At 46.5% G+C, this 23766-nt stretch overlaps 1 protein-coding gene and 1 long non-coding RNA gene across 15 annotated transcripts in view; one reads left to right on the forward strand and one right to left on the reverse strand.

Annotated features, from left to right (window-relative positions):
- The first annotated feature begins 7960 nt into the window (after window positions 1-7960).
- Window positions 7961-14996, forward strand: LOC121104573. 5 transcript variants are annotated; one of them, XR_005836888.1, is made up of 6 exons: window positions 7961-8062; window positions 10088-10211; window positions 11001-11484; window positions 12244-12318; window positions 13228-13362; window positions 13883-14996. It is a non-coding gene; the product is annotated as an uncharacterized LOC121104573 (long non-coding RNA). The 5 variants fall into 5 exon arrangements; XR_005836890.1 differs by lacking the exon at window positions 11001-11484; XR_005836886.1 differs by lacking the exon at window positions 7961-8062 and having other exon boundaries at window positions 8495-10211.
- The window catches only part of LOC103677872 (ral GTPase-activating protein subunit alpha-2-like), a 130783-nt gene continuing 115076 nt past the window's right edge, over window positions 8060-23766 (reverse strand). Inside the window, exons 6-11 of one of the 10 annotated variants that reach the window (XM_040637921.1) lie at window positions 23603-23706; window positions 22616-22697; window positions 21966-21998; window positions 21475-21596; window positions 11933-11955; window positions 11043-11173 (exon numbers count right to left, since the gene is read on the reverse strand). In XM_040637921.1, the coding sequence (XP_040493855.1) occupies window positions 11127-11173; window positions 11933-11955; window positions 21475-21596; window positions 21966-21998; window positions 22616-22697; window positions 23603-23706 (411 nt within the window). In that variant the 3' untranslated portion in view covers window positions 11043-11126. Of the gene's footprint in view, window positions 8489-11042; window positions 11174-11932; window positions 11956-14991; window positions 15541-21006; window positions 21284-21474; window positions 21597-21742; window positions 21845-21965; window positions 21999-22334; window positions 22698-23025; window positions 23096-23602; window positions 23707-23766 lie in introns of those variants that run through there. The other 9 variants (XM_040637922.1, XM_040637923.1, XM_040637925.1 and 6 more) reach the window with 9 other exon arrangements.

A 23766-nucleotide genomic window follows, 5' to 3' on the forward strand; every position in this document is an offset into this window, starting at 1 on the left:
CCCCTGGGAGCTGGGGGCGGGGGGGCAAAATCATCCCCTGTGGAAAACCACTGTTCTGGACTGTAAGAGGGCTGGAATCGAATATGAGTCCTGAATGCTCCTGGTGATAACCCAGAAGGGTGTGAGACCTTCACATCTTCATCTCTGATGCCAATGAGCATCAGCTCGTGGGGTCGGAGAGCACGGTGGAGCAAATAGTTCCTGGACTTTGGGTCCTTGGGTATCAGACAGAGTGGTTGACTCTGGGAACTTGTCTATTATCTTTCAAGCTTCAATTTTCTTTCCTGTAAAATGTAGATAATATTTTCCACCAAGACACTGGGAGTGGGTGGGGGCTGATAAAATATGGGGGGGTTTGAAAAAATATTGACTCCGAAAACATCTCACTCAGTGACTAAGTCAGACGTGACAAAGGAACTATTTCTTTAATCTAACATATTATTTTTATTTCATAAATACTCTACAATCTTACAAAGAGTTGATCTGTACCCCCTGCAAGGCACGAGTTGGGTCTGGCTGGCCCGAGACCCTTGGTGCTGCCTCATCTGTGGTGGATGAGATGGCCACCCAAGCTTTTATCTACCTAAGAGTCATCCTTCCAGAGAATGCAAATAATTTAATATTTACATAAAATTAGGTAGCCATTTAAAAAGTGCTTGGCTCATGGTAGACTCCAAGCAGTGTTAACTCCTATCTAGAATATGAGAGAGAAGAAATACTTAAGAGAGTTGATATAAAATTTCGTGTAATGCCTTGCAGTTTACAAAGTGCCTTTCTTCCAATTCCCATCTGAGTCTGAGAGTTGCTGCAAAAGGCAGGTAAGACTTTATCATTATTATTTCTCTATTGTTGATGAGCTAGCAGAGATTCCAACGGGGTGGAGAGCTTCATGGGGTCACATAGCTAAAGAGCCGCAAAGCTGGGATCATGAGGTGGTGTCCCTGCCAATGCCAGGTACTCCCCTTTCTACCCCACTGGCTCCCTGCATTTCTCACATCTCGGAATGTCAGACTGATAGACCAGTGTCAGACCAGAGAGTGTCAGAATCTTCACACATTTCCCCATGACTGTATCAACATGCATGTTAGCTTGGGTTCTCCAGAGGCAAAGATCCCAGTGCAAATGGTTTATTTGGAGGAGGTGGAGTATGCAGAGAACATGGCAGGAGGTAGGAGGGGAGTGAAATGGGAGTATGGCAAATAAAGGTACGATTAAGCGTTGGGCTCCTCAGTGAAGTCCTGTAGGGATAGTCAGGAAACAGCCTAGAACATTCTCCCCAGAAGATCCCACAGGTTGGGTGGTAAGGGGGAATGGTAATTCCCTGGCATTTCCAACCTGCTGAGCATGCACAGAGTCATCTCTGAGGCTCAAAGGAAAGTCCCCCAGGGCTGGGTCAGTCAGACCCCCAGGATGTGGACTGCTGGCCTGGCACTGTCTATTACAATCTTTTCCTCCTTTCCCACCTTTGGCTCCCAACCCAGGTGAGCTTTCTTATAAATGCCTGTCACTCACCACAAGAGGGATTAGATGGAGGAGGACAGGTAGCTCCAGGTAAAACCATTTCCCCTTATAGACAAGCCAGCAATGAAATACCACCTCTACTTTCTCAGGGATCAATTAGGTAGATCTTGAGGTATACAACCTAAGGGTCCTGGAATTTTTCTCTGTAAGCAAAATTCTTGCAAATCCAATACTTTCCTCAGAGGTTTTGAAAAGGTCTCCCTTGTAACAATTTTTGAAAAGCTATGGCCCCTGCCAATTGCTCTGAGGTCATTGGGATCTTTCACAGAGACACAGACATGCTCATTAAGTAAATGTCCATTGATTTCAAGGAATGATGAGTACAAAACAGAACATGGGATCTCAGAGGTTCGGTGGAGCAGACCCTGGAGAAAAGCGAGCCAAGGTGTAATACGCAAGTGTGTAGAAGGGACACCTAATCTGGAACCTGTATTCCCTGGCTGGGACAAATGCCATCCCGCTCCAGGCTGAGTTGCAACTCAGCAGTTCACTTTCAGGGTCCTCTGACTTCATTTTTCATACCCTCCTCCCACCTCTCAGTCACCATATATTGGCCAAGTGCTCATATATAGGGCATTTTCTGAGGCTCCCTCAGCTCCCTTCCACTGAACTACAGCTCTCCAGTGAACCTCTTGGTTTCAGGTTCTCTCTGTGGAGCCCTACCTACCCTAGAGCCATCTTATCTAACAACAGTAGTCAGCATCTGTTCCTAATGAGAGAACGCATAAAACTCTTTAACTAGTGGACCCTCAGCCTCAGGAAACACCTTGGAATAGGACCATGCTCCATTTTCCGTCCCTCTTCCCTCTGACCTCTGTCACATTCCCATGTCTTAATAAATCTTAGTTTTGGCGGGAAAACAATTCTGGTAACTAAGGAAGAGGAGGCAGGAGGCAGGGATGGGAAAAAAGAAAAGAGAAGGACCAGTATTCAGAATCGTCTGTGTGCCAAGAATGTCACATGCCTTACCTTGTTTCTCATCCCAAGCCTGTGAGTGAAGGTGTTACAGATGAAGAAATAGTGCCTCAGAGAGGTTCCAACACTTGCCCAAGGTCCCACAGCCAGGAAGCGGGGTTGAGTCAACATTGGTCTTTCCAAAGTGTAAATGAACAACTGAAGGGCTTAACTCTTCCAAGGAGGATTTGCGTCTTAAAAACAGAGCTTGTGGCCAGCATTTCAGATAACAAAAATAATTTTATTTGGCTTAATTAGTTCAAGGTGACAGTCAGACTGTCCTAGTAGATAGCATATGTTAATCCTCCGAAAAACTCAGGGAGAAAAGCAATTTGCATTTGAATTTTACATTTGAAATTATACATATAGTATTAACAAGAAATAGCGAGCCTGAGGGGGACAGGGTGCTGGATCAGATAGTACTGTTTGGTTGCTGTCTTATTAACTCAGGCAATGCAGCAGCTGGGACAATGTGCCTGTCAGGTGTCCTGCCACAGGGAGCATAATTGACCAAAGGCTCTAGGTGCTGCAACTGACTCCATGCCCTTTGTCAGCTAATGACTGAGTACAGCAGGGACATTGAGGCAGGTCTGTTCCTTGAAACCTGGGCAATTTTGATTTAAAGACAGACTCCACATTAGATTTGCTGAAGTACAAAGACCTTTCCTGTCCAACCTCCCTTCCCTCCTTCCTTCCCTCTCTTCTCCACAGGGGTCAGCCCTGCATCTTTTTCCAAGAGGTCTGCTAGTCTCCTCTGGCTCTCTCCCCATTTTTTCCAATAAATCTTCCAAGTTTAATTTCAGCTTGGCATCTGCTGCTTGGAGGGCCCAAAAATATAACCAATAAGGAAGATAATAGAAGACTATGCGGATGGTCCATAAACTCTAAGGAAAATCTTAACTACTTGCCCAAGTTTCAACTGCTTTCACCTGCTTTTCTTAGACTTAGAGCTTTGTCTGGTACCAGAGCTCCTTTGTCTGTCCCCCAGCAGGCCAGGAGCCTGGGAATGAGCACAGACCAATACTTGCTCAGTAGTTCTGTTTTTTTTTTTAACATTTTAAATTATTTTTATTATTTCACAAAAGATCAAAGAAATAAAGCCAATCTTTTATTTTTTTATAATAATATTTTTTTTATTATATTGTTAGTCACCATACAGTACATCCCTGGTTTTTGATGTAAAATTCCATGATTCATTAGTTGCATATAACACCCAGTGCACTATGCAGTACGTGTCCTCCTTACTACCCATCACCAGCCTATCCCATTCCCCAACCCCCCTCTCCTCTGAAGCCCTCAGTTTGATTCTCAGAGTCCATAGTTTCTCATGTTTCATTCCCCCTTCTGATTACCCTCCCCTTTCTTTATCCCTTTCTTCTCCTACCGATCTTCCTAGTTCTTATGTTTCATGGATGAGAGAAACCATATGATAATTGTCTTTCTCTGCTTGACTTATTTTGCTTAGCATTATCTCCTCCAGTCCCATCCATGTTGCAGCAAATGTTGAGAAATTGTTCTTTTTGATAGCTGAGTAATATTCCATTGTATATATGGACCACATCTTCTTAATCCAGTCATCTGTTGAAGGGCATCTCGGCTCCTTCCACGATTTAGCTATTGTGGACAATGCTGCTATGTACATTGGGGTGCATATGGCTCATCTCTTCACTACGTCTGTAACTTTGGGGTAAATACCCATTAGTGCAATGGCTGGATCATAGGGTAGCTCAATTTTTAACTTTTTAAGGGACCTCCACACTGTTTTCCAGAGTGGCTGTACCAACTTGCATTCCCACCAACAATGTAGGAGGGATCCCCTTTCTCCACATCCTCTCCAACATTTGTTGTTTCCTGCCTTGTCAATTTTTGCCATCCTAACTGGCGTAAGGTGTGGTTTTGATTTGAATTTCCCTGATGGCTAATGATTTTGAACATTTTTTCATGTGTCTGTTAGCCATTTGTATGTCTTCATTGGAAAAGTGTCTGTTCATATCTTCTGCCCATTTTATGATTTGTTTATTTGTTTCTCATATATTGAGTTGGAGAAGTTCTTTGTAGATCTTGGATACCAGTCTTTTATCTGTAGTATCATTTGCAAATATATTCTCCCATTCCGTGGGCTGCCTCTTAGTTTTTCTGACTGTTTCCTTGGCTGTGCAGAAACTTTTAATCTTGATGAAGTCCCATAAATTCATTTTATCTTTTGTTTCTCTTGCCTTTGGGGATGTGTCATGAAAAAGGTTGCTTTGGCCGATGTCGTAGAGGTTGCTGCCTATGTTCTCCTCTAGAATTTTGATGGATTCCTGTCTCACATCGAGGTCTTTCATCCATTTGGAGTTTATTTTTGTGTATGGTGTGAGATAGTGGTCAAGTTTCATTCTCTTGCATGTAGCTGTCCAATTTTCCCAGCACCATTTATTGAAGAGACTGTCTTTTTTCCACCGGATGTTTTTTCCTGCTTTATCAAATATTAGTTGCCCAAAGAGCCGAGGGTCCATTTCTGGGCTCTCTATTCTGTTCCATTGGTCTATGTGTCTGTTTTTGTGCCAGTACCATGCTGTCTTTGTGATCACAGCTTTGTAGTACAGCTCGAAATCCGGCATTGTGATGCCCCCAGTTTTGTTTCTCCTTTTCAACACTTCCTTGGCGATTTGGGGCCTTTTCTGGTTCCACACAAATTTAAGGGCTGTTTGTTCCAGTTCTTTGAAAAATGTCATCGGTATTTTGATCGGGATAGCATTGAAAGTGTAGATTGCTCTGGGTAGCATGGACATTTTAACTATGTTAATTCTTCCGATCCATGAGCATGGAATATCTTTCCATCTTTTTATGTCTTCCTCAATGTCTTTCAAGAGTGATTTATAGTTTCTAGAATATAGGTCCTTTACGTCTCTGGTTAAGTTAATTCCAAGGTAACGTATGGTTTTTGGTGCTATTGTAAATGGGATGGATTCCCTAATTTCTCTTTCTTCAGTCTCATTATTCGTGTATAGAAATGCAACTGATTTCTGAGCATTGATTTTGTATCCCGCCACATTACTGAATTGCTCTATAACTTCTAGCAGTTTGGGGGTGGACTCTTTTGGGTTTTCCATATACAGTATCATGTCATCTGTGAAGAGAGACAGTTTGACTTCTTCTTTGCCAGTTTGGAAACCTTTTATCCCTTTTTGTTGTCTGATTGCTGTTGCAAGGACTTCTAGTACTATGTTGAATAATAATGGCGAGAGTGGGCATCCTTGTCATGTTCCTGATCTTAAGGGAAAGGCTTCCAGTTTTCCCCCACTAATAATGATATTTGCTGTTGGCTTTTCATAGATGGTTTTTAAGAGATAAGGAATGTACCCTCTATCCCTACACTCTGAGGTGTTTGAATCAGGTAAGGATGCTGTATTTTTGTCAAATGCTTTCTCTGCATCTATTGAGAGGATCATATGATTCTTGGCTTTTTTCTTGTTGATATAATCTATCACACTGATAGATTTGCGAATGTTGAACCACCCTTGCATCCCAGGGATGAATCCCACTTGGTCATGATGGATAAGCCTTTTAACGTAGTGTTGGATCTTATTAGCTAGGATCTTGTTGAGAATTTTGGCATCCATATTCATCAGGGATATCGGTCTGTAATTCTCCTTTTTGATGGGGTCTTTGCCTGGTTTGGGGATCAAGGTAATACTGGCCTCATAGAATGAGTTTGGTAGCTTTCCTTCTGTTTCTATTTTTTGAAATAGCTTTAGGTATTACTTCTTCTTTGAATGTTTGGTAGAATTCCCCAGGGAATCCATCAGGCCCTGGAGTTTTGTTTTGTTGAAGGTTTTTAATCACTGCTTCAATCTCTTCATAATGAATTGGACTGTTTAAAAAAATCAATTTCTTCCTGTTTCAGTCTTGGTAGTTTATAGGTTTCCAAGAAGTCCTCCATCTCTCCCAGGTTGCTTAATTTATTGGCATAAAGCTGTTGATAAAAGTTTCTAATTATCCTTCCTATTTCATTGGTGTTGGTTGTGACCTCTCCCTTTTCATTCATAATTTTATTAATTTGGGTCCTTTTTCTATTCTTTTGGATAAGTCTTGCCAGTGGCTTATCTATTTTATTTATTTTTTCAAAGAACCAGCTTCTAATTCTGTCGATCTGCTCTACTGTGCTCCTGGTTTCTAATTCATTGATCTCTGCTCTAATCTTGATCAACTCCTTTCTCATGCATGAATTAGGCCTATTCTTCTGTTGCTGTTCAAGCTTCTTCAGGTGAGAAGGGCACTGTATTATTCTTAAAGGATGTATCCAACAAGTGGATATAACAATTATAAATATCTATGCCCCCAACAGGGGTGCAGCAACATACACAAGCCAACTCTTAACCACAATAAAGAGACATATAGATAAAAATATGTTAATAATAGGGAACCTCAACACTCCACTCTCAGCAATAGATAGATCACCTAAGCAGAAAATCAACAAAGAAACAAGAGCTTTGAATGCCATACTAGACGAGTTGGACCTCATAGATATATATAGAACACTATACCCCAGAACAAAAGAATACTCATTCTATTCTAATGCACATGGAACATTCTCAAGAATAGATCATGTTCTGGGTCACAAAATAGGCCTCAACCAATACCAAAAGACTGAAATTATTCCCTGCATATTCTCAGACCACAATGCTGTGAAATTGGAACTCAATCACAGGAAAAATTTGGAGGAAACTCAAACACTTGGAGACTAAGGACCATCCTGCTCAAGAATGATTTGATAAACCAGGAAATCAAAAATCAATTTAAACAATTTATGGAGACCAATGAGAATGAAAACACAATGGTCCAAAACCTATGGGATACTGGAAAGGCAGTCCTAAGGGGGAAATATCAACATCCCTACTGCAGACAGGAGAAAGCAGAGGCTTAGCATCTCCAACGCTGCTCGAGATCATAGGCGTTGGGCCTGAGAACTGTCCAGAGCATGGAATGCATGGCATTTCCCCTATGCTGCTGCAGCCTGGTCTGTTCCTAAGGTGGGGAGAAAGGTTCAGGGGAAATCCACCTTCCTTGGCAGGCCCCAGGGGAGCCGGTTGTTTCTAGTGTGGGTTCTGGCCTTGCCGTGATCATCTGTGGGTCCTGAGATTGGACATCAATCTGGACCTGTTCTCACCCCAGACCAGCATTGGATGTTGTTGTGGGCTGAGGCACCTGCTGCTTGTCAAGGGAGATGGAGTAGCTGAGCCTTTGGAGCAAGCAGCTCCTCAAAGATGGCCTGGATTGAACTCTGAAAAGACAGAGTCCACTACCTGGGCCAGGAGGCATCAGAGGCCTTGCACCCAATCCGTGCTTGAAAGGCTGAATCACGGTGGCAGACAACCTCCCATACGGAGGTCCAAAAAGACATATGAGGACACAGCTTGTGACCCGGGGGACATACAATGAGTCGATGTGTTCTGAGAGGTGATACGTTACAGAGGAACATATAGAATGGCTTCATCCCACCGTTCCTTTTATGTTCAATCACCCTGTGTGGGGTGAGGATTCATAAGGCCTTGGACACGTTCTCCAAGGACAGTGGAGCTGGGTTCTACACAGGATGGCTGGGGTGAGTCAAGAAAATACTCAAAACAGTAGCAAAATGCAAAGACACTCATGGCTGTGGGAAAAGTCACACAAAACAGAATGAAACAGAATAACCCACGCCCCAAACTGCAAAAAACATGAACACTATTCTCTACCATTCCCACCTATGTGAAGAGTGTCTTCCTACCTTCTCCCACAGCTGGTGGTGGAGGTGTGGATACTGGGATGACTTTGTGGTTGGGCCTGCGGGGCACTCATGTGGAAACACCATGGGAGGGCCCCAGGTTTGTCCCCATATTTGTGTGGGGGCCCTGGGTGTGTGGAACCCTCTTCCCATTCTCACCTCAGAGCGGCACTGATCCTGGGTGGCCTGGTGCACCTGCCACTTGTCTAGGGCGTTGTAGTTGAAGTCCCAGACCAGCTCTTCGATGACCTCCTGGGTGCAGCTCTGAAAATGCAGTGCCCCATAGACATGGGGTCAAGAGACATTAGTGTCCTCCCGGGACATTGCCACAAGGGGCCACCCGCATTAGAAATCCTGTTCTCCAGTTGAGGCAAAGAGGGGCAGCTGAAAAGACATCGAGCAAGGAGGTAGCCGGATGAAACTCTAGAGCTCGTGATTAACATCGAGGTAGTTGAGCTTGGTCCCCAGTGCTCAGCTTCTCATCCTGCCTGCTATGACCTGGGGTGTGAACATGAAAGATGGGCCAGGCTTCCAACACCTGGCAGCTTCCTTCTGCCCAGGAAGGGTGTGTCCCACATCCTCTGTCCCCTTCTCTACACATAGACAACCAGCCCCCCACCCCAACACACACACAGGGACACACATAATGAGGGGCAAGAGGTGTGGGCCTGCTGAGGTGACATCACAGTTGTTGCCTGCTCTCCAGTGGGCTGCCCTGAGCTGCCTCGTGTTACCTGTTGGTGTCTCCTGCCACATGTCCAGAGGGCTCGGAAAAGCGGGCTGAGCCGACGTCTACAATTATTTGAAAGTCTCTCTCTCTGGGCTTGCCTGGGCCCAGAGACCCTGAAGGGAGGAAGGCAGCAAGAGAACATCTTGTTCTCTCGAACGTCTCCACTCAAGTGAGCTGGAGAGCAGGTTGTCTTTTGAATCTGGGTGCCCGGTTACCAGAGTTCTAAGTTCAGTTGGGGCCTATCACAGAGGAAGTGAGGTCACTCTTTCAAGATTCTAATCCCTGGGACCATGTGTTCAGTCAGACCTATCCAGAGCCCCTTCTTGGCAGTTGACTCCTTAGCTTTCTCCCCCATGTCATCTCCTTAACTGGACACAATGAGCCAAAAAGGCCATAGCCACCACTCTCTGGAAATGGAACTAGGGTCCGAAGCTTCAGGAGGCAGAGCTGAATTCAGACCTTACGTTCTGTGTTTCTTTGCGCACTTGTGTGTCCTATGTCATTGTGTCTCTCACGTAGTCCCCACTTTCCCAGCCTGCAGTGTGGGGATCAGGCTAGAATCTACTTCCTTGGGACATCCTCTGGTGTCTGTGGATAAGAGTATTTATTACATGTGTGGGGTGGTCCCCTGTGTATCTGAGGCACAATTTTCAAGATGGAAGAATTACAAGAAGGGGTGGGACTTGGCATGGAGGGCCGCTCAGAAGAGGCCTGGGTTCCAGCCCTGTAATACTGCAACTGTCACTTTCCCTCTTGGCCTCATTTTAAGGTGGGCACCATGATGGTCTGGAAAAGCAAGAAGATGCAGGCATTGTCATCCTCTGTAGTAAAACCATGCAATTGTTTCCCGTTATATGAAGAACGAGACCCCGTTACCTCGTTTGGGTCTATGAGGGGAGCGGCTTTCACCATGGCTCCCAGGGATCCTGACCTGTGGTATAGGCATCAGACTGTAACCGCTAAGTGGTCAGTGACTGGCTTTTGACCCACAGGACATATTCAACGTGATGAAGTACCATGCCTAGAGCTTCTCTACATGTCATGCAAAGAGTTTCTCACTCCCTAGTTACTTTCCATCATGTTCCACTACTCACTCCTTCCCTTTCCCTTCTTCTTCTCTCTCTCTGAACCAGAACCAAGCACCGATGTTTTGAGCTGCCATCTACAGAGGCTCACAGGACAGAGAACGGAGGCAGTGCCAAGGCCAAAAGACACACAGGAACTCAGGTTCTGAGTCCAGATGGCATCCCGAGTCACGTGAGCCAACTTATGACAAAATCCTCTTCCAGTATGGCCCTGGTCACAGCCGCAGCCACTGACACACCTTGAGCCTGGGGAACCATGCTAATTTGGGCCCGCATTCTTCACCCACAAATACTGTTAGAAATTAAAGCGATGCACCTGCACATGCAGGGTATCAGGGCAATGCAGTCCCGGGGCAACTCTAGATAAGTAACAGTCTCCCAGGCCTCAGCATCTGTCCCTGCCTTCCTCCCTCCCCTCTGCTCTCCTCCTAGTGTCCCTGCAGCCACCCTGGCTGCCTTTTTCACTCCTCTGGCCAAACTGGCTTCTGTTATTGAGTGTCTGCAGCACAAGTCACTTCTTCCTGAAACGCTGCTCCCTGACGTGTGCAGGTCTAGCTCCCTTTGGTCAATCTGTTCTCAGCAACCTCAGCCTCAGTGAGGCCTTTCATATCTTTCCATGCAATGACTCCCCAGCCTTCCTCCGTAGCACACTTCATTCCTAGTACAGAGCGCTTGCTCTTTTCTTTCACGTGCGTTCTCTTTGGAGCTTTGGTCCATGTGTAGACTGGGAGCTCCTAAAGCAAAGGAGCCCTAGGTAATTTCAGCTCCGCGCACGGGCCCAGCAAGATACCTGGCATAGGGCAGTGCTCAGTGTGTAGTTACTCAATGAATAATTGAGAAGATCTTGGAGCCCACCTCCCCTCTTAAGCACCTAGACTGCAGAATGCTACTAAAACTTTCAAGCTGTTTCTGGGCAGGGGCGACAACCACAATGGCCTCTGCCTGACTCTTCCTGCTCCAGTTCCTCCAGCAGAACTCACCAGGTACCATGGACAAGGAAGCGCCCTGCACCCAGTTCTCCAGCTCTGGTGGCACAGCCCCACGCAGGCACACCAGCAAAAAAAGCCATGCCTTTTCTCGGGGGTCCTCAACGCAGTGCCTTTGCAGAGTCACAGAGCAAAGGAGCAGGATCTCCAGGCTCCCTGGGCAGAGTAAAGGACCTCAGAACCCTCCCTTTCCTCCTTTTCTGTCCACTCCCATGGTGTCCTCTTTACGATTCCAGCACCCGCACCTCAGCCAGAAGAGTGCTTCTGCACCCACCCCTGTGTGTCTAAACGAGGAACTAAAGGTCTAATGCAGACTAGACTTGTCCCTGGGCCCCAGACACAGTGAACGCTCCTCAACATGACTAACCCACAGAAAAATGCAACCAAGAGCATCATGAGGCATCACATCACATCGGCGGGAATAGCGACCCTCCAAAAGTCGAGAGATAACAAATGCTGGTGAGGATGTGGAGCAAAGGGAATCCTTGGGCACCATTGGTGGGAATGCACATTGGTACTGTCACTATGCAGAACACTGTGGACGTCCCTCCAAAAATTAAAAAGAGAACTACCGGATGATCCAGCAGTTCCACCTCTGGGAACATACCCATAGAAAATGAAGGAATATGTCCAAGCAACACCTGCACCTCCATGTTCAAGAAGCATTATTTTCAATAGCCAGGACACGGAAAACATCAGTGCCCTTTAGTGCTGAGTAGGGAAAGAAGTGGTACCTAGAGAATAGCATAGGAATCAGCCAGAAGAAAAGGACATCCTGCTAAGTGTGCTAACAGTACCGGACTTTGAAAGCATGATGCCAAGTGAAATAAGGGAGACAGGGCAAAGACTTTCTGTAGAGAAGCATAGAGAGAGAGAGAGATCGATCCTGTCTAGAGAGACAGAGAGCTATTTTTCCCTTCTCTGTGGAATCTGAGACAAAGAAGAGAAAAGGAGGAAGACTAACTCAGAAAAAGAGATCAGATTGAAGTAACCAGAAGCAGAGGGCAGAGGGGGTGCGGGAATTGAGTGAATGGTGAAAAGGTACAAATTCCAGTTTCAGATCAATAAGGAATAGGGATTTACAGTACACCCCAGGACTACAGTTCATTACTGCTCTATGGTGTATTTGAGAGGTGTGAAAAGAGCAAGTTCTGAGAGTTCTCATCACAAAGAAAAACCTCTCTTTCTTTTCTTTTTACTTCATTTTTGTATCTCTAGAGATGATGATGGCGGCGGACTAAATTTATTCTGGCGATCGTTTCACAGTATACGAAAGGAACATCATTACGCCAGGTATCTTAAACATACACAGTTCTGTATGTCAAATGTATCAAAACAACTGGAGCAAAAAAATATTTTAATATTCATAGAGAGCATCAGGAAATTGGACGTGGTAAAAAGAATGTCACGTAAACAAAACTGAAAACAGCAGAACCGAAAGCCAGTAGGTTATCCTAGGGGTTAAAAACTTCAAGCCATTGGCATAGAAAGTTGATTCTGAAATTAAAAATCAGTGAATTAAAATTAAAGCAGATGAAATAGAATTTTAAAATTTTGTTCCATTTAACAATTTGTCAAAGAATAGAAAGTCTTAATAAGTGACCTCAGATAGTAACTTTTGAAAAAACTGTTCATGTTTTGGAAAATTCTGATTGTAAGCTTCCAAGTGGGCACAGAATGAGAACATTTTGTTTGATCAAAGTCGCCTCATGGAAAATGGCTGAAGCAAAATGTCTGAGATAGGACCTAAACAAAAGGATATAAATGGCTAGACGAAATTGTCCCGAGTTCGTTTCTCCGTATTTGCAGTTTACATTTATTTTCATGTCGTTAAGTCCATTAAGTTCATGGAGTACATTCTAAGTGTATTCCATGCATTAATATGTTTGAACAACCTCCCTGTAACCCAGCTTCACATCTCATTGTATCTTGTAAAACTCAAACTCTATACCATGAATCAGAAACTTCCGATGACCGCCTACTTCCAGCCCTTGGCAACACCATTCTACTGTCTTTGGCAATTTACTCTAGGTAGGTCCTAAGAGTGAAGTCAAAGTGTGTATTTTCATGAATACTCATCTACTTAGCATAATATCCTCAAGGTTCACCCATGTTGTGGCATATGTCAATGTCTTCTTCCACTTTGAAGAATGAATGCTATTCCAATATGTGTACATACAACATCTGTTCCTCCCTCGACAGATACTTGGATTGCTTTCATGGTTTAGCTATTATGAATAATGATGCCATGAAAATGTGTGTTCAGATATGTCTTCAAGACCATGCTGTCAATTAATTTGGGTATACACCCCAGAAGTGGAGTTACTGGAACACATAGTAAGTCTAATTTTCATTTTTTTTGAAACTACCATACTGATTTCACAACTATGCTGTTAAACATTCCTACCACACACATTGAATAAGGCTTCCATCTTCTCCACATCTTGGCCAACACTTGCTCTTTTTTTCCCTTCTGATTGCTTTTTTTTTTTTTGGAAGAGTCATCTTAAAGGATGTAAAATGGTATCTCATTGCTTTTTATAATTTGCATTTCCCTTAACATTAGTGATGTATCTTTTCAAATTTCTTTTCACGTGCACATCTTTGAGGATATGCCTATTCCCAATTTGCACATTCACGCATTGCATTCATTTTGTTGTCTGTTGTTGAGTTCATGTGATCTCTATTCATTCTGGATATTGAGCCCCTGCCAGATAGACAGTTTGCAAATATGGTCTCCCATCTTGTGGATTGTGTTTTTACTTCATTGCTAATGTCTTTAAAGTCACAAAGATTGTAAGTATTCTGAATGTCCTGTACGTGAATTTATTTTTCTTTTATATCCTGTGCCTTGCAGGTCATATCCATTAAAGCATGGCCAAATCCTATTTTGTGAAGCTATGAAAATGAATATTATTGGGCTGCACTTCCGAGATGAAAAAGGTTCATTAGTGGAGTAAGAGAGCAGCATGAACTGGAGAAGCACTGGCATGATGATGGGGTCATGACGCTATGTGATCGCAAGAGGATAGGAATATGTATGATGGGCCAGCATGAGCTGTGTACTGGAAATGGGACCTTGTCCATTTTGTGCAGCACCTACGTGGATGATGGGAGCAGTGAGACATATGACTGGACGGATCCCCGAGCTCAGCCCTTCTTCCAAGTTAGACTTTCATTGCACTCTGATCCATTAACGTTTGAAGAGTTTCTTAATCAGATGAGGGACATAGTCTTACATGCTAGAAGGTGATGAACGTGGTGTGTGGGCGTGTCTGCAAGGAACTCCGTATCCCTCCCGTCTTGGTGAGCCACTGTCTGGAGTCAATGGCAAAGAAGGTTAGAGTACTAAATTACACTGGGGTCAAACCAAAGGGGAACAGTATGTCCCTCCTATGCTGAGCTGAAGTCAGGCAAGACCTTTATATGTTTGCTCTGTGTTCCCAGTTCATGGTCCCTAAGTTCTGCATGTTCCTCTCTGGGAGAGAGGAGATGGACATGTTTGAGGGGGAGCTGGAGAGCTGTATCACCACCAGGAATGAGACCGAGAGCCGACTCCCAGTCATCGTGCAAGTGAAAAAATGGGATCAATGTCATCAAAGAGAAAACCATCAGCCACCAGTATTCATGCCGCCTGTGAGGAAATCTTGTCGAGAGGCACTTGTAAGTGATGGAGGGTGCACACCTGTAGTAACTCTGTGGCAAGTACAGATGTTACCTGCTTGAGGTGACCCACCTTGAAGAAACAAAGTTTTTGCCACCCTGTCAAGGGTGCTCAGAATGGACTCGAAGGGCAAGAGGCCTGGAACTGAAAGCATGTTTGAAAGTCTCTTTAGGGCTGAAATGAAAAAGGCAGCATGCCCTGAAAACTGCCTCACCTTGAATAGGCTAGCTCCCTTCATTGCTTGTGGGAAGAAAAGAAATCATCCGGTATTTTTCGTATTGAAAACAAGAAAACACAGAACCTTGGATTTCCGTTATTTTTTTATTGAAATTCGATTAGCCGACATACAGTCCATCCTTATTTCAGATGTAGTGTTGAATAACTCATCAGTTGCATATACCACTCAGTGCTCATCACATCACGTGCCCTCCTTTATGCTCCTCACCCAATTGCCCCATCCCCCCACCCAGCTCCCCTCCAGCCACCCTCAGTTGTTCTCTGTGCTTAAGAGCCCCTCATGGTTTTGCTCCGTCTCTGATGGCTTCCCGGTCAGTTTTCCCTCCTTTCCCCTATGATTATCATCAGTTTTCACTCATATGTGGAACGTAAGAAACAGTGTAGAGGATCATAGTGGATTTTCTTTAAAAGGATGTTATTTTCTGTCTTTCCATGTTTGACCGCATTTCACTTTTCTTTAAAAATGACACGTTCAAATGATATGTCCATTGACCCTGGAGGGTTGGGCGTTCTTCACACTTCCTCAATGAGTTAGGACCCTGAACCAGGTGTCAGGAGAACCTCCTCTGTGTTATTGTTCCCCGGGTGCCCTTGTTGGGCTTCAGCTTCCTTATCTGTAATACGATGAGAGATACGAATGCTAAATATTTTCCGAAAGTTGTTCCCGCTCCAAACGTTCGATGGCTACCCATAGTCGAATATTGCTTCATCCACGAGACAAAGGTTAGGAATCGTTATTTCAATTACTTCGTGAAGACACACAACCAAGTAGAATGAGAACACCAGAGGAGCATCGCTCCAATAGGACTTGAGTGAAACTCTGCTCCAACTGCCAGTAGCATAGGACGTTACCTTTTACGTGAACACAGAGGTGGGCCCTGGCCTTTCCATAGAAACAGACTGTACTTTTGTCTTTGGACATTTTCATTTACCTTTCATGTGGATTGACGTTCAGCCCGATGAGACCTCATGAGGAAACTCTGCGTATTCTAAGCTTAGATCTCATAGGACCGATTTTTCTTAAGTTTTGAAACTACACTATAATTGACAGACAGTGTTATATTCCTTTCAGGTGAACAGCAGGGACTCAATAGTTCTGTACATTACTCAGTGCTCAGCACCATAAGTGTACTCTTAATCCCCATGACCTATTTCACCCATCCCCCCACCTGGCCATCCCCAGTCTGTGCTCTACATTTGAGACTGGTTTTTTGTTTGTTTTCTCTTTGTTCTTTCTTTTTGTCTCTTAAGTGCCACACAGGAGTCAAACCCATGTTAACATAACACACATCGACTTTAAAGCTTACCTCCGTTTCATGGTCTGGATGAAATGTGGTGACTATACCACCACGTTGACTCCACAGTGGCTCCCAGGGATCCCCACCCGTGCTATATACCTCCCTGTCTATCCACTGCCTGGTTGCTAATAGGTTTCTGACCAAGAGAATATGACAAAACATTGTCACTTTCCTGTTACTCTCTTCTGTTCCCTTCCTTTCTTTCCTGTATCCCTGCACTGGGGAAGCAAGCACTGGTGTTTAGAACTGCCCTACATAAAGGCCCACAGAGGAAGGAACCTAGGGAGTGCCCAGGCTAATAGGCAGAAAAGAACTCAAATTCAGGATTTCGCTTAAACCCACTTTGTTGAGTCTGAGCTAAATCCTGACATTAGTCACATCAGTGACTTGGGAGCAAATCTTACCACAGTTGGGCCTCGGGTGAGGCGCAGACTGCATCACACAGAGACCTGGGGGCAGAAACACCCAGTCTCAACTGTGCGGAGATTCCAGGCCCCCCCGAATTGGGAGCTAGGAAATATCACGCTTCAGAAGTGCTAAGCTTTCTAGTAGTGTTCTCAGAGACAAACAGATAGCTAACTCAGTCGACCAGGCTTCGGCACCTGGCCCTCCCATCCACTGCCATCTCTTGTTCTCACCTCCCAGCCTCCACCAGCCACTCTGGCCACTTTCCGAATCTTCTCTGGTCAAACTAGTTTCTGTCTGAGAGATTTGGCCCCAGCGGTGCCCTCTCCCTGACACACTGTTCCCAGAGGTGTGCAGCTCTTGCTCCCTCTTGTCAATCTGCTACCAGCAGATGTCACCATGTGGAGGCCTTCCAGACCCTCCTCTCCTGTGACTCCCTAGCCCTCCCTACTACACTGTGCTGGTAACTGGAGTATAATATCTGCTCTGTTCTTTCACACATCTTGCTTTCAAGGTGTTCTCCATCAGAACAGCAGAAACAACTTGGCCATTTGCAGACTGCACTGGGGCCCACCAACTCACCTGGCACAGGCTGAGCGCTCAGAGCATAGTTGCTGAAAGAAGAAATGGGAAGGTCTTGGGGCCCTGCCTTCCATCCTTGTCACCATGTCCATTCCTGAGCCCGTTATGCTAGCACTGGGATGGGCAATGTGAGAGGCTAGAATGGATATCAAGTGGCCAAGATGTACTCGGCTGCTTAGTGCCTTTTCCAGGTTGAATGCACTTGGGCGGATGTCAATGTGTGATGCAAAGATCATCATACCTGGTGCCCACTTCCATGGGTCCACCTACATGTCTGTTACCCAGGCCTCCTTGTCGTAAATCTTCTTCCTCCCAGTCCCTGACCAACGAGCCAAATCATCTACCACTGCCATGAGCCAATGTATATTCTTTCCTCAGGCTGCTTTTCTTTCCATACCACCTGAAAGAAGAAATGCTCGAAAGAATTTCCCGTCGCTGCATTCTATCAAGACTACCCTGAACGGGGCTGTAGTATATCTGCAGCCACTTTCCATCCTGCAGCCACATCCAAGCCCATTCAGCCATGAACCAACCTCAGTCTTTTCCCTCCTCTGTCGCCTGGAGCAATATTGGGTCTTCTGCCCGTCCTCTCTGAAGCTCCTCTGGCCCGTTCATGGGGACTTGCAAGTGAGTCCATGCACCATGCACAGAGTGGCCCCTAGCTCCTGCCTCTGCCCACAGGCCGGGGCTGACTCAGGAGCTCAGGCTCCCACCTTACCCCCTTTCAGCCTCGGCCATCCCTCGGCACACATCACAGAGATACAGGAGGGCACAGGAAAGAAAACCCACTGACCTAAAGAAGCTCCTAAACTACTGACCTCCTTCCATCCTGCCTCCATACGCCCTGGAAGAGAAGAGGAGGAGAGGCCTGCAGGTGTGGACAAAGCCCTGCCCTGGCTGTTTATCTTCCTGACAATAAAAAGGCCTGCTCATTGCGGCCAAACTGTTGCTGAAAATTCTGTTTTCAGTGGTGAAACAGATAACTTTGGTCAAATGGCCCGCTAGCGCCCTCTTTCTCAGTGTGGTCCGTGGACAAGTGGCCTCACCATCCGCAGAGAGCGTGTTGGAAATGCAGAGTCTCAGGTCCCTCCCAGTGTTACTGAATCAGAATCTGTATTTTCACGAGATGCCCAGGGGATCCGGGCCTAAGACGATGTCTCAAAAAACCACTGTTGAATGTTCCCCAAAGAGAAAGCTAATCGGCACCTTGATATACCAAATGGGGAAGGCATGGTTATTTCCTGGGCCTTTTTGGCAGTTTCTAGCATTCTAGAATTCCATAAAGGGTTGATTCCCCAGTGGCCATGGTGGGAGTTGTTGTGCAGGAGAGGAAAGAACACCATACCTCATGGGAAATTGAGCAAGGATGGAGGCTATGCATGGGCCCAACAGCAAGAGCTCCAACTCGCCAAGGCTGATCCCCTGCTCTAGAGCTCTCTGTTGTTCTTATGCTAGATCCCTTTGTGTCAGGTTATGGGATGGGAGATTTTTCTTGCTTTTGGAGCTGGCCTGTATTGCTGTAACTGGTCCTCTAAGATTCACTTTTGTTGTATCCCAAAGTTTTGGGACGCTTGTCTTGTCATTGTTCTTGGATTCCATGTAATTTTTTTTCCTATTTTGAATTCCTGGTTGACCCACTCATTTCTCGGGAGCGTGTTCTTTCACCTCCTTGTGTTCATGGTCTTTCCAGGTTTTTCTCTTGTGGTTGATTTCTAGTCCATACCATTGTGGTCAGAAAAGATGTATGCCATGACTTCCATCTTTTTGAATTAGTAGAGACTTGTTCGGTAGCCTAATATGTGATCTGCTCTGGAGGACGTTCCATGTGCAATCGAAAGGAATGAGTATGTGCTGTTGGAGGATGGAATGTTCTGCATGCGTCTGTTAAAACCAGTGCATCACCCAAAGCCACTGTTTCCTTGTTGATTTTCAGTTTGGATCATGTGTCCATTAATAGAAGGGGGGTGTTAGATCCCCTACTGTATTGTATTACAGTCAATTAGTTGCCTGCTTTTTGTTATTAACTGTTTTATGTATTTGGGTCCTCCTATGATGGGTGTCTAAAAATTTAAAATTGTTCTATCTTCTTGTTGCATTGTCTCCATGATTGGGACACAGTGTCCTTCTTTGTGACTCACTACTCTTTTTTTTTTTATATTCTGTTTTGTCTGATAGAAGTATTCGTACCCCTGCTTTGTTTTGGCAACCAGTTGCATGCGAGATGCTTCTCATCTGCTCACTTTCAATGTGCAGGGGACCCAGTAGGTCTGGGGGCTCAGGCTGAGTACCTAATTTCGGACAAGTCAGTGTAAGTGTGCAAACTGAGACTGAGTGTGTAAACTGTTGAATATTAGTGACAATGGAATATTACTCAGCCATCAAAAAGAACGATTTCTCAACATTTGCTGCAACATAGACGGGACTGGAGGAGATAATGCTAAGTCAAGTCAAACAGAGAAGGAAAATTATCATATGGTTTCACTCATTTATGGAACATAAGAAGTAGGAAGATCAGTAGGAGAAGAAAGGGAAGAAGGAAGGGGGGGTAAACAGAAGGGGGAATGAACCACAAGAGACTATGGACACTGGGAAACAAACTGAGGGCTTCAGAGAGGAGGGGAGTGGGGGATTGGGATAGGCTGGTGTTGGGTATTAAGGAGGGCACCTATTGCATGGTGCACTGGGTGTTAGACGCAAGTAATGAGTCATGGAACTTTACATCAAAAACTAGGGAAGTACTGTATGCTGACTAACATAATAAAAAAAATTATTATAAAAGAAATAGAGATGATGGACTTCAGAAAACATGGACCTAAAAGTCATGACGGACAGCAAGGAGAGTGTGGGGTTTCTCTGGTCAAGGATATGGCCCATTATCCTGGCAAGAAAGAGCCCGTCCCTGATCCATCAGATGCCAGCCAGGGAACAGTAGCTATTGTGCATCTGACCCAGAGCCTGGGGCCTGGAGGGAACTGCTGCTTCAGAAGAACTGCATAAGGAGATGCACGAAGGCTGGAAATCCTGGCTCCTAGGTCAGCATAGATGTTCATGGAACCAGGCTCAGGTGTGCCCTTTAAGGTACCCCTCCCATCTTTTCCCAACACACAAAACAAGCAGGAAAGGGAATCCAGAGATCATTGACAAGAATCCCAGAAAGATTCCAAACTTGGTAAACGGCCAACGGGGAGACTGAGGCTGGAAAGTCCTGCCTGCCCTGAGTCCATCTGCAAATTATCTTCCTCTGGCTTTGTCCCCTTCACACGCAGGATTTGATCTCCTTCCGTGTTTTTCCCCACTAGGTGCTGATGCAGTTCCAGAGATTGAACTACAATACGACAAGTTCCAAATACGGGGGCAATACAAAACCAAACACAAAACCAAAAAAGCATCTCAACGGAAGAAGCAGGACACAGTCTTCCTGGCCTTAGAGCGGAGAAAGGCAACCCCAGTCCTGGGGCAGGAAGGAGTTCTGGGGCGTACAAGTCTTAAAGACTCCCACTTTCAGTGGTTGTTGCTATTCCTGGGAAAGTCCCTGCAACCTCTAAATCTCAGGAGTTCTGAGGGGCTGTCTCTGCTGTTTGCCCAAATTCATTGACTGAAATGGACCCGTGCTCTGAGTAAGGGGGATTTGGGGGTGCCCTCCAGTGGCTAGGGAGAAGGGCTGGCACTTCTCCTTCCTCCCACATACAGTAGCTGATGACTCTGGAAGATTTCCTAGGTCAGGAACGAATATGAGAGTCTGTGCAAGTTTTCCATTACTGTAGGAAGTAAAATACCGAAATTATACTCCTGGGCTCTAAAACAAAACAAGGGCTTTAATCTCCTAACATGCAAATCTATCACGGTACTATTTAAAACAACTAAATGGTGCCCCCTACATAAGGAAATAGATGGGGGGAAGGGGTGTGGAGTAAATAGGGCGCAAGGACTGCCCATATGCAGCTGCTGAGGAATCCCTGCAGGGCCACTGGACACTTGCTCAGCCCTGAGGTTGACTGCGGCCAGTTCTTCTCCTTCTTGAGTGCTGCTGACCAGCTAGGACTAGGGCTCCAGATGGCAGGACAGGGTGTAGCTAAGGACAGAGGGACACTTATGAGTTGCGCAGGAGCTTCCATTCAAGAGTCCCTGCCAGTGTTTGCCCACAGCTGGAGTCTGGCGTCCCAGCAACAAGGCCTGAGGCTGCCCAGGGAAGAAGGATCCCAGGAGTGGCCAGCAGAAAGAGTCCACCCGACCCTCACCGACCAAGCTCCTGATGGGCCTCACCTCTCAGCCTTGCTGAGTGGCTCCATAGCCTGGAACCAGGCCTGAAAAGGATCCTTGGGCTCTAGGGTGTAATTCTCGGCAGCCACCTGGAGCAGCATGATGTCCGTCATGACTTGGTATTCCTGAGCAGAGAGAGAAGCACAGGATGTATAGGGAGCCTTGGAAGGAAGCTGCAGGGCCTGGTGAGGGTTGAGCAGCGGGACCAGGGGCCCGTCGGGTCCTGGCACACATGGCCACCCTCCTGCCTGCAGATTCATCCGGTCTCCACCTGTTCTCAGAGGTGAGTATCAGTAGCCCCTCCTCCGGGAAGTTCTCCTGGATGCCATGCGTCTGTCCCCATCTCCTAATGGGATGGGTCTTGCACTGCTTTCTTCTCAAGGGATCCCAGGAAATGTGAGGTGGAGGGGATGGAGCCAAGCAATGTTCTTCCCAGGGACATCTCTGAGGCCCACTCCCTACCCTTCCCTCCGGGAAGGGTCACATATGCTTACCTTATTTCTTTTCTGGTGGTTGATCTCATTCCCCTGGAAAGCAGACAAACAAAGTCCATCAGAACGAGCCCGCTGGTTCTTAGGAGTACTTGATTCCCATCCCTTCTCATGCTGCACCACGGCCAGGACCCGTAAGGGGGCCGTGCGTACACAAATAGCGGGCCTGGGATCTAGGCAAGGCTCTGGAGTCCAGAGAAAGGAGGACATGGGGCAGATGGACTGGCTACAGGTCGGGACCCTGCAGCACCACCCTGTCAGAAGACAGTAGGGGAGGCTGAAGCCTCAGGCAGGAAGGGGCTGCTGCGGCGACTGAGGTGCTTGCTGACGTGGAGGGTCCTGACTTCATTCTCCCCCCATGGGCAACCTCACCAGGGGAGGCTGAGGTCCACTCAGACAGACCTCATGCAGCTTTGCCTTCAGGAAGCTCTGCTGCTTCACCAGTCTTCGGCACCGGGAGCCATGTCCTAACTGCAGTCTCGCCTCACTCATCGCTGAGATGGGCAAGAGACCCCGGCCTCACAGGCGCAGCTCTGAGGCTGTCATCAGGGTAGGTTTGCCGAGTCCTGAGAGCTCAGGGCTCATTACAGGGGTGCTCTATTCCCAAAGGTCCAGATTCTGGTCCATCCCCCACAATCTTCAGGCTCACCCACCTCCAGATAGACCTCCACTGCGGTATCCAACATCAGCAACTTGGTGAGGAAAGTGCCAAGGAAGGGCACGACACCCTGTGTCCTAAGGGGGAGAGTGGGATGAGTCACTGTTCTCTGTTGCCCACAAGGACCCTCCCCTGAAAAAGCTCCAGCCTCCTGGCCCACCCCAGGTGACCATGTGGAGCAGCTGTCGACACTAAGAGAGAGGGTGTCAAGGCTAGGGAGTCTGCTTGGACACCACCTGCTTGCCCCCTCACCGCCAACGGCATCCTCACCTAGGCTGTCACCACATTCATGCCAAAGGCTTCCCCTCCCCAAGGAATGCTTCAGACCATTCCCGACTTCATCCACTCAGGACCCTGTTCCCTCCCACCCCTCCTCTCTTTCCAGACCTGCACCTTCCAGGCTACCTTGATGAGCAGGTTCCTGCCCTGTGTGGTGTCCTTGTTGCACAGCTTTTGAAACATCCTCAATGGCTTCCTGAACAGAGGCAAGGGAGGCAGGATCAATGGATGAATAATGTGGCAGGGTTGAGTGTGAGTGCCTTTTCTTTGAGAACGCCAAAGTGTCAACCTGCCTGGTTGAGGGTTTCTTCTGGGTTCCTCTGAGCACTAAGGTCTTTGTAGGACATGGGAGGGAGCTCTCATGTGGCTCATCCTGGGCCTCGCTTCCCATATTCATTGAGAAACGCTGTTTGGGTCAATTTTGGGTTCAAATGGGCAGAGAGCTTAGTGGCTGTCAAGGAAACACATGAAAAGATTTATTCAGCTCAGCCTTGTGGGGGAACATTTAGGAAAACTGATTTCTAAAGCGGGAGGCATGGTGGCCTCTTCACCAGGGAGGCTGAGAGACCCACCCACCAGCCCAGGTCCTGTGGTCGGGGTTTGCTGCCTCCCAGAAGGTCCAAGCTGCCTGAAGGGGAAGAGGACAGGCCTCTGGGACCTTCCTCGTCCATCCTGGTCCCTCCATGGAGTGAGACCCACTCACCTGGAAACTTTCTCCCATGTCTTCTCAAGGCAGTGAATTGAGACACTCTGCAGAGCCGAGAGGATGGCATGCAGGGAGGAGTAGTTCCTCAGGGTTTGACAGGCCTGGGGAGGGAACAGAATGGGCTGTCACATGGGGAGCCGGTGCCCGATTGGCTCTCAAGC

Source organism: Ursus maritimus, unplaced genomic scaffold, assembly GCF_017311325.1.
Source record: "Ursus maritimus isolate PB19 unplaced genomic scaffold, ASM1731132v1 scaffold_22, whole genome shotgun sequence".
NCBI lineage: Eukaryota > Metazoa > Chordata > Mammalia > Carnivora > Ursidae > Ursus > Ursus maritimus.